Here is a 17,447-nt window from a genome sequence, read left to right as displayed (position 1 = left end):
AGTAAAATGTTGTGTTTTTCATGGGATTGTATACTCTTCACATTCCAAGCTACTATGCCAAGAGTGACAACTTACAGTATTTAGATTTTACAAATATGTTTAAATACAAAGCCTATCCCATCAGTAGTGCGACTGACCTTCCTTTCCCCTATTATACACTTTCCATGAACAAATACAAAAGCAGTATTATGAAGGCCATAAATATTGTGCTTGCTAGTAGACCTCCTTTTTCCCATACACGGAAATCACATTCATGTCCACCTGTAATCTCCACCTTTCCTCAACCATCTGAGCTAAATAAAATGTATCTCATATGTGCAGTACATACATTGCCATTGGCAAGTCATGATCTATGCCCTATAGATTGTAAGCTTGCGAGAAGGGCCTTCCTACCGCTATGTCTGTCTTTGCCCTGATTTGTTCTATAACTGTTGTTCTAATTGTAAAGCGCAACGGAATATGCTAGGCTATATAAGAAACTGCTAATAAATAAATATGCCCAATATTTACGCAGTTAAATACCAGAATTCCTCCCAATGAACCCATCTAAAATACATTGGATAAGTCTCCGCTGTTCTCCATCTACCTCCAGGAATAATACTGTTTACTGTATGTTTGCTGTGCAGCTGAATGTCAGCTTTTATTTACTGTTATTAGTCATTTAGTGCAAAAGGTGACTGTCCGAGGCTTGCTTCTGTGTTCTCCAATTATCCACGGGAAGAATACTGTGCAAATATCACCAGTTCTGACAAGCTGCTGACATTTTTACGCACGTATTTATAGATGTAATTAGCTCTAAAATAATTTCCAGTTACAAACATTAAGTGAACCTTTAACCATGGTTTTTCTTCTTGTCCTTTCAGTCAATGACATTGGTATATATTCTCACTGCAGCAGTTGGAGTAGACACCTTCCATAAACCAGTCATCCCGCATGTATACATGACTGATTTACTAATTACATTCCTAGTAGGTATGTATACCTGGCCAATGAGTAGAGTAATAGAAAAATAACGCAATTGACTATTTTTTTTATCATTTTGTATGATATCACATTATGGGGGTATTTATCAAAAGATAAAGAAAGAAAAAGTGCATAGAAATAAAGCACTAACCAATCAACCTTTAACTTTCATTTCACAGGTAGGGCCAAATAGAGTGAGAGTTTCAAAAAGTGAGAGATTTGGTAAGGTTTTGCAGTTTTTTTTAAAGTGGCAATCATTTACACAGCAAGATCAACCTGGTTTTGCAGTGTAAATGATTACCACTTTAAAAAAAAAACTGAAAAACCTTACCAAATCTCTCACTTTCTGAAACTCTCACTCTATTACATTTGGCCCATAGTGTTTGAAAAATGACAGGAGCTGATTGGTTAGTACATTTTTTCTCTATTTTATCTCTCGCCATGCTTTGATAAGTACCCCCCTTGATCATAAATCAAATCAAATCGTATTTACATCAACTATGTGTTATTTACATTTCTGACTCTGTTAGTAGAACTGTGGTACCCCTAGTCTGAAAGTACTTCTGTTCATGTATTAACATTGTTCTGATAAAATAGAGACAGCTGCTCCCGTGTGACATTTTGGTGCTTTGAGGAAGCAGACATTGGACTAAACATATGCATTGTTTTCTGTTGCCAAGAAACATTAGGTCTTCACTCTTCAGTTTTCCTGTTTTATTAGGTCAGTATATGGCGGTGACAGGAGGCGACATATAGGGTTAATGGAATGGCTATGCACCAATAATGCCAGGTGTGGCAGGTTCAGGGGAAATTTAAGGAAAAATTATTTCACAGAAAGGGTAGTGGATAAGTGGAATAGCCTCCCATCAGAGGTGGTAGAGGCTAAGACTGTGGAGCAGTTTAAACATGCTTGGGATAGGCATGTGAATATCCTTACAAGGAATTAAGGTTCAAAGAGGGTTGCGATTACCTAAAGGATAAAAAAAATGGGCAGACTAGATGGGCCAAGTGGTACTTATCTGCCGTCAAATTCTATGTTTCTATGTTTAATGTGATACTTTAGGCACTAAAGCATCAGTAACCTGCGGGCAATCAGAAGTGACCAATGCGAAACACATTATATACGTTTACAATAACAGTATTTTATGGAGGGAACATAGATGTAGCTCACAATAAGACACCACTTATATATTCCTCATTATGCCTCCGCAAGATTTAAGAGATAATAAGCAATTTTCTATATGACTTCTGGAATGGAGCAGCAAGACATAGTGGGCAGCAACAGAACCACATAGACCTTCCACCTGCTGTATGTATTATTATCCTTTATTTATATGGCACATGCAAGTTCACAAAGCATAAATACAATGACATATAAAAGAATATATAATAGCTAGGCATGTGAGACAGTCTGAACATCTCAAAATACAGATTACAGCATACTGACCAAGTTTATAGTTAGGAGAGGGAAAGATGAAACACAAAAAGTGCATGGTGTGGCAGACTGCGGGGAAGAAAGAAGAGGAAAGTCAGACAGGTATAGAAAAGAAGACAAAAGATTACCCGATGGGTGGAAACCAATCTAAAGAATGAGGAATTTCATCCTTACTCAAATGGAGAGGGAATATTTTGAGAAGATCTTAATAAAGGATTTGAAGGATTTTTTAAAGAATGCTGGTCATTTATTCCATATGTTGCGTATACCATCTGTTTGATGTGTCTGGCAACATTTCACTAAGATGTGTTTGAACATAATGCCATCTTTATACAGGTTGAGTATCCAATATCCAAATATCCGAAATACGGAATATTCCGAAATACGGACTTTTTTGAGTGAGAGTGAGATAGTGAAACCTTTGTTTTCTGATGGCTCAATGTACACAAACTTTGTTTAATACACAAAGTTATTAAAAATATTGTATTAAATGACCTTCAGGCTGTGTGTATAAGGTGTATATGAAATATAAATGAATTGTGTGAATGTAGACACACTTTGTTTAATGCACAAAGTTATAAAAAATACTGGCTATAATGACCTTCAGGCTGTGTGTATAAGGTGTATATGTAACATAAATGCATTCTGTGCTTAGACTTAGGTCCGATCACCATGATATCTCATTATGGTATGCAATTATTCCAAAATACGGAAAAATCCGATATCCAAAATACCTCTGGTCCCAAGCATTTTGGATAAGGGATACTCAACCTGTAGTAACTTGTATACATTATCTTTCATCTTTACACAAATTGAGCTGGAGGCAGCGTTTTTCCAAATATCCAACCAATATTCCACATCCACTATGGATTCAATCTTAGATGTGAAGGGAAGAAAATCAGGAGGGCAGGCGAGGGGGAGGGGCAGAGGAGGAAGTTGAAAGTGACAAAGAGACGATTGGGGTTTGGAGGACTGAGAGGTGATAAGGGTCTTAAAGTTAAGGCCCGTACACACTGGCCGATATTTTGGCCGTTCTCTTGAATGGCCGATATATCGCGGGTCCGTCGGGCAGTGTGTACGGCCGATACGTCTGTGAACTCCGTCGTTCACAGACATATCGCGTCGGCCCCACAGCACAGCCGACGGCCAATATATCTACCGATATATTGGCGTGTCGCTGTGTGTGTACGCCCATACACATGCTTCCGCGGCCGGCGTTGATTGACAGCTGAACTGGGCGGGCGTGTGTACACGCCCGCCCAGTTCATGACGTCAGTCCCAGACGGATCGGGCAGTGTGTATGCTCAACACACTGCCCGATCCGTCCATAGATATATCTGCCGATCAATTGATTGGCAGATATATCTTCCAGTGTATACCCACCTTAAGACTGTTTAGTGAGGGAGAGGGTAAGAGCATACATTTGAAATGGAGGAAGTTCTAATTGGAGCGCGGTTTCCTCCACTGTCGCTCAGCGTTATTAATGTAATATGCTCTTCTCCCAGCACTAGACCTTTCCTTGCTGCAAGCACTTGTGCCAGATAAGAATACCTTATATATAATATCATTGTGTTATTGTCTATAGTAGAGGTTCTCAAACTGTGTGCCGTGGCTCCCTGGGGTGCCTCGGGACACTTGCAGGGGTGCTCTGGGTTGGTGGTCCAAGACCAATTCAAATTATTCATGGTCAATATAATAGGCAAAACCAGTGCTGGTGGCTGCCAATCATAAAATATGTGGCCAAACAGAAGCAAATCTTGTCCCTCACCACACAACTGACCCTAAGGATGACATATAAATGCGATCTACTTAATGTAATATGTCTTTCTAAATTTCTCAATAAGAATTTTTTGGCCATGGGGTGCCGTGAAAAAAATTCTGATATTCTAGGGCGCGTGATTCAAAAAAGTTTGGAAACCACTGGTCTATAGTGTAACAAAAGGCTGAAGTTGTTATATGATTTAATGTGTATTTTTTATTCTTATCTTTTGTAGGATGCAGTTTACTAATCGCCTTTCCTCAGACGTTGTACAACATTTTTATGTAAGTTGGGATTTTATGTTAAATGTAACAAATCCACGTTAAGTCTTTAAATATGTAAAATCTTTATTTATAAGTGTGGGTGTTTTGGATTCAGCACCAGTAAAATATTAAGAGTATAATCAATAAACCTAAATACCAAATCCTTGGGTTTGCAACTGTGGTTACATATTAGGTGGTGCACCCTGAGTCAGTATGGATATCAGAATAAGAAAGAAGAAAAAGAAGACTCTCTTTTTTTTTTTTGGGGGGGGGGGGGCACCCTTTAGAACATAGATAACATTACATTTTAATATTATCTTTTCATATCATCTATGTTCTAAAGGGTGTGCCCAAAAAGAGTCTTTTTCTTCTTCTTTCTTATTCTGATGACTTTATTTCTGCAATATGTTCTAATTTCTAAGTACAAGTATATTTTTTTCACAAACAATATCAGAAAAAAATTAGTCCTGTATGAAAGTTTAATTTATATCATGAAGCAGAGTATGTGTGAGCGGTTCCCGGGACAACACGTGTGCATTCTGGTAGTGTGTGGCTATAGCAGTTGTCGGAGCTACAGTTCCTGAAAAATAGAGATGTGCACCAGACACTTTTTGTGTTTTGTGTTTGGATCTGGATCTCCGTTCGTGTTTTGGATCTGGATTGGTTTTGCCAAAACCACCCTATCGGGTTTTGGTTTTGGATTTTTTGGAAAAAAAAACATTAAAAACATCTAAAATCACAGAAATTGGGGGTATTTTTGATCCTACGATATTATTAACCTCAATGACATTCATTTCCAAATGGAAACAAGGTAGCTGGATGACTAAGCTAAGTGACACAAGTGGCAGCACACACATGTGGCCCATCTAGGAGTGGCACTGCAGTGGCAGACAGGATGACAGTTTTAAAAATTAGGCCCCAAAGAGCACATAATGCAAAGAAAATAAAGAGGTGCAAGATGGAATTGTCCTTGGGTCCTCCCACCCACCCTTATGTTGTATAAACAGGACATGCACACTTTAACAAACCAATCATTTCAGCAACAGGGTCTGCCACACGACTGTGGCTGAAATGATTGCTTTGCTTGGGCCCCCACCAGAAAAAATGAAGCAATTAATCTCTCCTTGCACAAACTGGCTCTACAGAGACAAGATGTCATCCTCATCCTCCGATTCCTCACCCCTTTCAATATTTACATTGTCATCCTCAGAGAGTATTAATTCGTCCCCACTGGACTGTCACAGGTCCCTATGTACTTTCTGGAGGCAATTGCTGGTAAAGGTCTTCCTGGAGGAATTTATAACTCATTTTGATGAACATCATCTCCTCCACATTTTGTGGAAGTAAAATGTAGTGATCTGATTTCAACAGATTGACCACCCTTGAAACCTGGCAAAGAGAATGAAGGGTTCCATCCACAAGTCTCACATACTTAGCGATATCGCTCCATCTTAGCTCCTCCTTCAATTTCTCCAGCTGCTTCTACAAAAGCCTGATGAGGGGAATGACCTGACTCAAGCAAGCAGTGTGTGAACTGACTTCCCATGTGGCAAGTTCGAATGGTTGGAGAATCTTGTACAACATGGAAATCATTCTCCACTGTGCTTGAGTCAGGTGCATTCCCGCTCCTTTGTCTATATCATGGCTGGATGTATAGGCTTGAATGGACTTTTGCTGCTCCTCCATCCTCTGAAGCATATAGAGGGTTGAAATCCACCTCGTTACTACATCTTGCTTTAGGTGATGGCATGGCAGGTTTAAGAGTGTTTGCTGGTGCTCCAGTCTTTGGTGCGCAGTCGCTACATGACGAAAGTGGCCTGCAATTTTTCAATCCACCGACAGCATCTCCTGCACGCCCCTGTCGTTTTTCAAAAAATTCTGCACCACCAAATTGTGTGTGCAAAACATAGGACGTGCTGGAATTTGCCCACATGTAATGCTCGCACAAATTTGGTGGCGTTGTCAGATATCACAAATCCCCAGGAGAGTCTAAGTGGGGAAGCCATTGTACGATGATGTCCCTCCGTTTCTGTAATAGGTTGTCAGTGGTGTACCCCTTAGAGAAACCGGTGATACACAGCGTAGCCTGCCTAGGAATGAGTTGGCATTTGTGAGATGCTGCTGCTGGTGCCGCTGCTGTTGCTACGGAAGGCAATACATCTACCCAGTGGGCTTACACAGTCATGTAGTCCTTAGTTTTCCCTGCTCCACTTGTCCACATGTCCGTAGTTAAGTGGGTGCAACTGCATTTTCAGGACACTGAGGACACTTTTGTTAATGTCCCTGTATAGTCTGAGAATCGCTTGCCTAGTGAAGTGGAATCTAGACGGGATTTGGTACCGGGGATACAGTACGTCCATCAACTGTCTAAATCCCACTGCACTAATGGCGGATACCGGACGCACGTCTAACACCAGCATAGTTGTTATGGCCTCAGTAATCCGTTTGCAGCAAGGTGACTGCTGTCATATTTCATTTTCCTCGCAAAGGACTGTTTGGACAGTCAATTGCTTAGTTAAAGTAGTACAAATGGTCTTCCGACTTCCTCTCTGGGATGACGATCGACTCCTAGCAGCAACAACAGCAGCGGCAGCAATAGGCGTAGCACTCAAGGATCCTCCGGAGGAATCCCGGATTGGAGAGGACTCGTCAGTCATGCCAGTGACATGGCCTGCAGGACTACTTCCGTTCCTGACTGAGGAGGAAATTGGCGTTGAGGGAATTGTTGGTGTGGATTGTAGGAGCTTGGATACAACAGGAAAAAGGGATTTAGGTGTCAGTGGACTGCTTACGCTCTTACCCAAAGTTTTTGAACTTGGCAATGACTTATGATGAATGCGCTGCAGGTGACGTATAAGGGAGGATGTTCCTAGGTGGATAACGTCCTTACCCCTACTTATTATGGATTGACAGAGGCAACACATGGCTTGACACCTGGGGGTAAATTTACTAAGGTGGGAGATTTTTTAGAACTCCTGATGTTGCCCATAGCAACCAATCAGATTATATCTATTACCTGCTAGAAGCAGCTAGATAAATGGTAAGTAGAATCTGATTGGTTGCCATGGGTAACATCACCAGTTCTAAAAATCTCCCACCTTAGTAAATTTACCCCCTGTTGTTCGGATTTGTGGAGAAATAATTCCACACCGAAGAGGTGACTTTTTTGGTATTTTGCCCAGGCATGACAATGGGCTTTTTCATCCCATGGACAACAACTGTCTCCACTGGTGCCTTATTCAAACAAACCACATCACCATCAGAATCCTCATCGTCAACTTCCCCTCTGCGCCGGCTACACCAATATCCTCCTCATCCTGTTGTACGTCTACAGTGACATCCTCAATCTCAATATCAGCAACTGGACTGGCGGTGCTCCTCCCAGCACTTGCAGAGGGTGTGCAAATGGTTGTAGGAGCCTCCTCTTCCCATACAGTCTTGGGAAGGTCAGGCCTAGACATCGCAACTGCAGACACACTTGGACTCATTTTGGGGGTTTGTGATATCTCTGTCTGAATGCACAATTGTTTTTTCCTGTGCTTTAACAAACTTTATTTTTTACATTTTTCGAGAGGGAAGAGGGCTCCTATCTTCATGAGAAGCTGAACCACCAGTCATGAACATAGGTCATGCCTTAGCCATTCCTTGCCACTTTGTGTCGTGAATGGCATATTGTCAATTTTACATTTATCAGATTTTTTTTTTTTTTTGTGGTCCTTAATTTGTGCTTCTTGGATTTTACATGCCCTTTATGGCATTGGGCATCAGCCTTAGCAGACAACGTTGATGGAATTGCATTGTCAATGTCATGACTGGTGGCAGCAGCTTCAACACTAGTACTAGGAACTGGAAGTGGTTCCTGATCTCACTATTTTTTCATCCAAATTTTTTGTTCTTTATTTCACAGGACAGTGCCCTTTTAATATTACAGCGCACAGAACAGTGCCCCTTTATTTTTACAGCAAATAGAACAGTGCCCCTTTATATTTACAGCACCCCTGTATTTTTACAGCATGCAGGACAGGGCCAGTGTACCTTTATTTTAATACCACCCCTGTATTTTTACAACACACAAGACAGGGACACAGCACCACTGTATTTTCACAACACCCCTGTATTTTTACAGTATACAGGACAGGGCCAGTGTACCTTTATTTTGACAACACCCCTTTATTTTTACAGCATGCAGGATAGGGCCAGTGTATCTTTATTTTAACAACACCCCTGTATTTTTACAGTATACAAGACAGGGATACAGCACCCCTGTATTTTTACAGCATACAGAACAGGGCCAGTGTACCTTTATTTTAACAACACCCCTATATTTTCATAGCACCCCTGTATTTTTACAGCATCCAGAACAGGGCCAGTGTACCTTTATTTTAACAACACCCCTGTATTTTTACAGCATACAGGAGAGGGCTAGTGTACCTTTATTTTAACACCCCTGTATTTTTACAGCATACAAGACAGGGACACAGCACCCCTATATTTTCACAGCACCCCTGTATTTTTACAGCATACAGGACAGGGCCAGTGTACCTTTATTTAACAACACCTCTGTATTTTTACAACATACAGGAGAGGGCCAGTGTACCTTTATTTTAACAACATCCCTGTATTTTTACAGCATACAAGACAGGGACACAGCACCCCTATATTTTCACAGCACCCCTGTATTTTTACAGCATACAGGACAGGGCCAGTGTACCTTTATTTTAACAACACCTCTGTATTTTTACAGCATACAGGAGAGGGCCAGTGTACCTTTATTTTAACACCCCTGTATTTTTACAGCATACAAGACAGGGACACAGCACCCCTATATTTTCACAGCACCCCTGTATTTTTACAGCATACAGGACAGGGCCAGTGTACCTTTATTTAACAACACCTCTGTATTTTTACAGCATACAGGAGAGGGCCAGTGTACCTTTATTTTAACAACATCCCTGTATTTTTACAGCATACAAGACAGGGACACAGCACCCCTGTATTTTCACAGCACCCCTGTATTTTTACAGCATACAGGACAGGGCCAGTGTACCTTTATTTAACAACACCTCTGTATTTTTACAGCATACAGGAGAGGGCCAGTGTACCTTTTTTTTTAACAACATCCCTGTATTTTTACAGCATACAAGACAGGGACACAGCACCCCTGTATTTTTACAGCATACAGGACAGGGTCAGTGTACCTTTATTTTAACAACACCCTTGTGTTTTTACAGCATACAAGACAGGGACAAAGCACCACTGTATTTTTACAGCATACAGGACCAGCACCCCTGTATTTTCACAGCACCTCTGTATTTTTACAGAATACAGGAAAGGACCAACACCCCTGTATTTTAACAACACCCCTGTATTTTTACAGCATACAAGACAGGGCTGGTGTACCTTTATTTATACAACACCCCTGTATTTTTTTACAGCATACAGGAAAGTGCCCTTGTACAGCACGACAGGACAGCACCCCTAACAGCACACAGGACAGCACCCCTAAAGAGCACACACTGCCCCCACCCGACGCCACCACCTACAGAGAGACAGAGGTCTGTCTCCCTCACTCTACAAGTCCAGAGTGAAAATGGTGGTGACGCGCGGCTCCTTACATGGGTTCCAAAACCCGTGAGAATCCGACAGCGGGATGATGACATTTTGCCTCGTTTCTGGGTTCCGAGTCTGGTGGGAAGTCCAGAGTCGACCTTTGTTCCCGGCTCAAATGGTGAAATTCAGGGGGGCTCGGGTCTCTGATATCTGAACCCACTCATCTCTACTGAAAAATACAAGAAAACTCCCCCAGCTTGCAGACTAACGCCCCACCCCTTGGCTAACATAACCATCAGTCAGATACCACTAACCCCCACCCCCCAAAATACCTTTTAGGTTGTGTTTTTTTTTTAACCGACAGATTGGGTCCATCCCCAGCACATATGCTATTTCAAATATAATTGTAGGAGAAACAATGTACACTGAAAATAGTAATTTATATCAGTTTGGTGACATCAGTTAATGTAAACATCATCCTCTTCTTCTACCAACAGAGCATATCGAGGGAAAACCCTACTAAAGAGCTCAGTGTATGAAGGACTTTTACCATTATTCTCACCATCCGTTTTATTTCTTCTGTTGACCCTATGGGTTGTGTATTCTCCCTGTAACATCCTGGACAGGCAACCAAGGCTTTTCTTATGGATGGTTGGTGTTCTGTTCTCCAATGTGACAGTAAGTATTAATTGGAAAGTTTTGCTTCTGCAATATTCTTCCCTGTCATCCCCCTACCATGGCTATCACATTTCCCTTACCATATAGAAGAGAGTGAAACATTGTGATGCAAAAAATCTTGTGATCGTGAACCCACCAACAACATATATTGGGGGTCATTCCGAGTTGTTCGCTCTGTAAATTTCTTCGCATCGCAGCGATTTTCCGCTTAGTGCGCATGCGCAATGTCCGCAATGTCCTGCGTAAATTTGCTATGCAGTTAGGAATTTTACTCACGGTTTTTTCTTCGTTCTGGTGATCGTAATGTGATTGACAGGAAGTGGGTGTTTCTGGGCGGAAACTGGCCGTTTTATGGGTGTGTGTGAAAAAACGCTACCGTTTCTGGGAAAAACGCAGGAGTGGCTGGAGAAACGGAGGAGTGTCTGGACGAACGCTGGGTGTGTTTGTGACGTCAAACCAGGAACGACAAGCACTGAACTGATCGCAGATGCCGAGTAAGTCTCGAGTTACTCAGAAACTGCACAGAGATGTCTTATCGCAATATTGCGAATCTTTCGTTCGCAATTTTAAGAAGCTAAGATTCACTCCCAGTAGGCGGCGGCTTAGCGTGTGCAAAGCTGCTAAAAGCAGCTTGCGAGCGAACAACTCGGAATGACCACCATTGACAAGAATTATCCATTGTTTCTGAGGCAGATGCAGAGGTGAGGATGTGTGCATCTTTTGTCTCTGATATGGTAATGGAGCTGCAGGCCCTTCTTTGCTAATAATGCTACAGAGCTCTTCTCTAGTGTACAATGGAGTATCTGAATTTGCAAGGACTGAGGCGATAACTTGCTGTGTTGTAGTGGTACCTACAAATGATTTACTTTTCATTTTCTTTAATCTTGTGAAGTAATCCATGACCGCGAATGCGCAGGACCCCCCACTGCCCATAGAGCACATGGCAGGAGCTCCTGTCCCTGCGGGTGCCGGGTTATACATTCACCTGTTACGATTGCATATTGCAATGCGATCCTGGGCAGTAAGAACCCGCCCAGATCGTACTCAATATGTATTCCATGATAAATGGGCCTCTTAAGCATAAATAACACATGGACATGGAGTGAGTCTGCAGCTTCCAGCTCAGGATGTGACTGTTCATGTGAGAGACCACCAGCCAGTCAGGAGTGGTATCTTATCAGTCACCAAGGAGTCTTTAGCCTGAACATGCTGCATATGGCTTTAGTGCCCTCTCCCTTCCCAGCGTCACTTAAGTATATGGCACTGTAATGACACAATATATTGATGGATGCAAAAGTAAATTTTGCACCAAGGGAAATATGCTTACACCAGGGATGGCCTCAATCACATCATGCCTTGTGATGACACGTATACATTAAAAAGCATCAATTCAGAACTATACTGGAAGCGGTATCCGCAGGTGAATTTTGGTAATGCAGCCATCGGATGGGCATTGGTGGGAGGCATGCAATGGATGGCAAACCTGGCATCAAATGACAAAACTATTTCCATTGCGCAGGGAGCATTGATGACTGTTCCCCTCCCCATCTCCACAACAATGGGGACGATTCAGATCTGATCGCTGGGCTGCTAATTTTGCTGTACTGCGTTCAGATAGTCGCCGCCTCCAGGGGGAGTGTATATTCGCTGTGCGATCCCATGTATACGCCGAGCTGCTAAAATCCACATTGTGCAGTCTCTACGCAGCCCAGGACTTACTCCTACAGTGCGCTCACAACAGGCTGATCAGGGCCGGAGCGGACGTCAGACACCCTCCCTGAAAACGCTTGGGAACGCCTGCGTTTTTCCGGACACTACCAGTAAACGGTCAGTTACCACCCATAAACAGCTTACTCCTGTCAATCACCTTGCAAATGCCCGTGCTAACGAATGTTTCGCACCATCGCTGACCAGCAATGCCCTTTGTTGTCTGAAGTGCGTGCGCATTGCGGTGCATGCGCACAGGGCCGTCTTTTCGTATGGGCTCAGTGGGCTCTTGCCCAAGGGCCCCAGGAGTATAAGGGCCCTTGGCTGATATCTGAGGGTCCCCTCTTTCCAGGGGTACCAGATTTTTGAAAATCGGCCCTAGGGAACCAGAGATATCCGACTTCAAAGCAGTGGTCCCCATCCAAGCCTGTTAATTGCTTTTCCCAGCCAGATATCTCGGGCTCTGTATGACTTACAGTTTTTCTGAGGGAACATTTCAAAAGCTGGGACTCTCCACTTTCAGTGGACACTGGCAGCTTGTCTCTACTGTGCAAAGAACCAGAGATATCAGCCTTCAAGCAGCTGGACCCTGCTCCAGCTCCTCACGCCTGGTATGCACTTTTATATATTTGTTAGTGGATTGCTCTGGCTCCTGAACTCTAATCTCCAAGTCTCCAGTACTTCCTGACAAGGGAGACACTCTAATTTTTTATCCCATTCAAAGCTAAGAAATCTTTTTCCAGGAACTGGAGATATCTGCAGTCAAGCAAGCTGCCCTCTCACCAGAAAATTATGAATATTGAGCCCACTCCACTATCGACCCCTCCTTTACATATTAAACACCCCATACCGCGCTGGAAGTCATGTACCGGGGCCCCTTCATTCAGCCCAGTGCCCCCTTCTACAGTTTAGTGTTCTCCCTCCCACCCCATCTGTGCAGTAAAGGATTAATTAGCAGAAATTACTGCTCCAGGTCCTACATGCTGAGTGGAAGATAGAACACCCCCTACCGCCCGCGGGACATCAAAGCTGCCGCTGATAGCACCCCCACCCATGGAGGATGGGTAGGGGCCCCAGTGCATTTCTGTGCCCAGGGGCCCACACTGCTGTTAAGACGGCCCTGCATGCGCAGTTAGATCTGATTGCTGCTATGCGTTTTCGGGCGATCAGGTCCTGTCTAAAAGAAAATATGTTTGCTTTTGACATTCAAAATCCTTTATTTTATGTTTCCAGTCCATAAATTGGGGACAAATAATAGCGTGAATAAGAGTAATGCTTTTCTTTCTGAGTAAATATATTGCTTGCAGCATAAATGGTGATATAGGATGCTTAGCTTGTAATGTATCTTGGAAATAATAAAACCAGTGTCTATCTTTGGCAGTGCAGAGTGATTATATGCCAGATGAGTAACACCAGGTCTGAAGTCTTCCACTGGCTCCTATGGCCACTGGCTCTTGTGGTTGGTTTAGCTGTATCCAGATACCTGGGGACTGTGGAGGAGCTCGTCTTCTTGTCTATCACAGTGTGTGCTACTGTAGCTCACATACATTATGGCGTTTGTGTGGTGAGTTCTGGTATACTGTACATGACAATGTTACTGGTGCATAATCACAGCTGGCAGGAAAGTTTTGTATCTTTCAAAATGTGACCAACGTTTCAGTGGCATATCTACTTTATTCCCAATATTGCATTATACTGTTACACCCTGCCTGCTACAGCGCAGGAATCCGGTCCATTCACACCCCAGTCAGTCACATGACCAAGCTCACCTGTCCCTTGTAGTTCTTTTATTGTCCTGGAAGAGGTATTCTACTCTCCAGTAGTGAACGTGATTTCACAGCACATGACTGGTAAATCTATCAGGCCCCTACCACCGGGATCTGCCACTGCTTCAGGCCATTTAATGGTAAGTGAAAATTACATTGGTTAAAAGTGTAGCAGAAAAGGACATAAAATGACACCAAGAAATTGTACACTGCACTGTATACTGATACACAGTGGGATTCCTCTAAAGGGTCACAGTATTACTATCAGGTGGAACATGTCAGATCCGTAGTAGCATAGTGCCAGCATGTTGTGTCACTGGGCATTGCTTCATCAGCAATAGCTCTTCACTGGATGAATATAGTAGGCGCACTAGCAGGGGTGTGGTATGTTAGATAGACAAGACTTAGGTCGACAGTGTCTAGGTCGACCGCTATTGGTCAACAGTAAGTAGGTCGACATGGTGTCTAGGTTGACAGGGACTCTAGGTCGACATGTACTAGGTCAGCATGACAAAAGGTCGACATGAGTTTTTTCACTGTTTTGTGTGTCTTTTTCTCCGTACAGTGACGGGGAACCCCAATTAGTGCATTGTGTCCCCTCGCATGGCTTGCTTCGCTCGCCATGATTCGGGCAAGGTGCCTCGCTGCGCTCGGCACAGTTTACCGTTCCCAATTGTAGTCCGCGTGGATCGTAAAGTATGAAAAAGTTTGAAAAATGAAAAACAAGTGTGAAAAACTCATGTCGACCTTTTGTCATGTCGACCTAGAACAACTCATGTCGACCTAGAACATGTCGACCTAGAGTCCCTGTCGACCTGGAAACCATGTCTACCTACTTACTGTCAACCAATAGTGGTCGACCCAGACACTGTCGACCTAAGTCTTGTCGACCTAGAGACCAGATCCCACTAGCAGGTGCCTAATAGATAAGACAGACACTGTCACATAGCTTTATAGTGTTATGTCAGAAATGGATTGGATTCAGGTCTGGGGAACGGGCGGGCCAGTCCATAGCATCAATGCATTGATGCTATGGACTGGCCCGCCCGTTCCCCAGACCTGAATCCAATTGAGCACATCTGGGACATCATGTCTCGCTCCATCCACCAATGCCACGTTGCACCACAGACTGTCCAGGAGTTGGCGGATGCTTTAGTCCAGGTCTGGGAGGAGATCCCTCAGGAGACCATCCGCCACCTCATCAGGAGAATGCCCAGGCAATGTAGGGAGGTCATACAGGCACGTGGAGGCCACACACACTACTGAGCTTCATTTTGACTTGTTTTAAGGACATTACATCAAAGTTGGATCAGCCTGTAGTGTGTTTTTCCACTTTAATTTTGAGTGTGACTCCAAATCCAGACCTCCATGGGTTAATAAATTTGATTTCCATTGATAATTTTTGTGTGATTTTGTTGTCAGCACATTCAACTATGTAAAGAACAATGTATTTAATAAGAATATTTCATTCATTCAGATCTAGATTGTGTTATTTTAGTGTTCCCTTTATTTTTTTGAGCAGTGTATATATAATATCTCTCTCTCCTTGGTAGTCCTGCACTCACATCTGCATATATTCAACCATAGGGGTGCTCCCAGCGGATTCCACCTTGAATAGGTAGGTCCACAATATTATACAGAGTTCCAGTAGCCTGGGGGACACTCTCCACAAATAAAAGGTCCAATCAGTGTTTTGATGCTTCATTAATGGCTTTAATGGATCGACGTTTCGATTCTACTGCAAGAATCTTTTTCAAGATGAGCCTCATTATTTTTCATAAAGTTAAATCCAATTCAACGAACAAATAGTAATGAGATTCCGACAGCTCCAGAGTAAAAAAGTTTTAATAGAGTAGGCAAACAACTCAATCCACAAATCTATATGTAAATGACCAGATTACAGTAATCTCCAGGTCATTCAGCCGGTTTATAAATCTGCAGTTCCAGGGTGTGGAAACTACGGTTGACTGTTCGTTGGATGATTTATAGACCGGCCGAATGACCTGGAGATTACTGTAATCTGGTCATCTACATATAGACTTGTGGATTGAGTTGTTTGCCTACTCTATTAAAACTTTTTTACTCTGGAGCTGTCGGAATCTCATTACTATTTGTTTGATGAATTGGATTTAACTTTATGAAAAATAATGAGGCTTGTCTTGAAAAAGATTCTTGCTGTAGAATCGAAACGTCGACCCATTAAAACCATTAATGAAGCATCAAAACACTGATTGGACCTATTATTTGTGGAGAGTGCCACCCAGGCTACTGGAACTATGTATGAATGCAAGTGTGTAAATATATATATATATATATATATATATATACACATACACATACATACATATATATATATATATATAAATACACATACAGAGTAACCTACGTAGATGGCGCCTCCTTCACATCGCTAATTCCTAGTAATCTACTGTATATATAAAACTGTGCTACAACACAACAATCCAACACAAAATATGTACATATACACTTTACATTGCCCTTATTAATGATGTGGGGTGGGGACCTCTCCTGGACATATACCCCTTGCAGTTGCATGAACTTTTCTATGGAAAAGAATTCAGAAGCTCCCAGTAGAGTAACACAGTTTTCAACTGTTCACCAATAGTGATTATATATCAGAATGTGATTTTGCTCGCAGGTTCGTACTAAAAATCTTAAATATACTGTATGTGCTTATCTTAAGATCCAGCACATAGGAGTCCATTTATCAATAATCACATTTGCAGTACGATCTGGGTGCGATTATATTAGCGCCCAAAATTGCATTGTTTTGTGCGATTATACCACTGGAATGTAAGAGGGACAGGGGTTCCAAAAAGAGCCCATCCCTATGATGTGTTTACTCCTGTGTCTGGGCTTATACGCTGTCCAGAACATGGTAAATCTGACAACACTGCATCTCCCATAATACCTATGGGGGCTGCAGTTGCTGCCGGAAATGGAGAGATTGCAGCAGATATCAGATGCGGTCCCCCTGTCATACATTTGTGTGATAGTAAATGTTTGTGTTATCTCTGAAAACTGGTGTTTTCTGGGAATATGCCGCAAATATGTATTGATAAATGGGCCCCATAGTGTGATACTGTACAATAAATAAACTCATATTATATCAAATAATGTAGAGCTTACCTGAGAATTGTCAGGGTCCCAGTAGATGCTGTTAGTCCATTGTCCTTGTAGCCACAAACAATGGAAGATGGACGGTGACAATACCAGGATATCCATTGCACAATTCCAGTACTTGAAGGACTACTGACACGTTTCATTCCGGAGACTTTATCAAAGGCTGTTGTCTTATAAGAGAG

At 42.6% G+C, this 17,447-nt stretch overlaps 1 protein-coding gene across 2 annotated transcripts in view; it reads left to right on the top strand.

Annotated features, from left to right (window-relative positions):
- The window catches only part of LOC134928209 (ethanolaminephosphotransferase 1-like), a 185,348-nt gene that overhangs the window by 161,192 nt on the left and 6,709 nt on the right, over positions 1-17,447 (top strand). For both annotated transcript variants that reach the window (XR_010177854.1, XM_063923685.1), the window contains exons 6-9: positions 864-972; positions 4,393-4,441; positions 10,468-10,648; positions 13,737-13,919. Coding sequence is in view for 1 of the 2 variants with exons in the window: in XM_063923685.1 (XP_063779755.1) it covers positions 864-972; positions 4,393-4,441; positions 10,468-10,648; positions 13,737-13,919 (522 nt within the window). In the remaining variant the exon portion in view is untranslated. The remainder of the gene's footprint in view (positions 1-863; positions 973-4,392; positions 4,442-10,467; positions 10,649-13,736; positions 13,920-17,447) is intronic.

Source organism: Pseudophryne corroboree, chromosome 5, assembly GCF_028390025.1.
Source record: "Pseudophryne corroboree isolate aPseCor3 chromosome 5, aPseCor3.hap2, whole genome shotgun sequence".
Lineage (NCBI taxonomy): Eukaryota > Metazoa > Chordata > Amphibia > Anura > Myobatrachidae > Pseudophryne > Pseudophryne corroboree.
The sequence above is the reverse complement of the archived record's forward strand: the minus strand, read 5'-3'. Positions and strand labels throughout refer to the sequence as shown.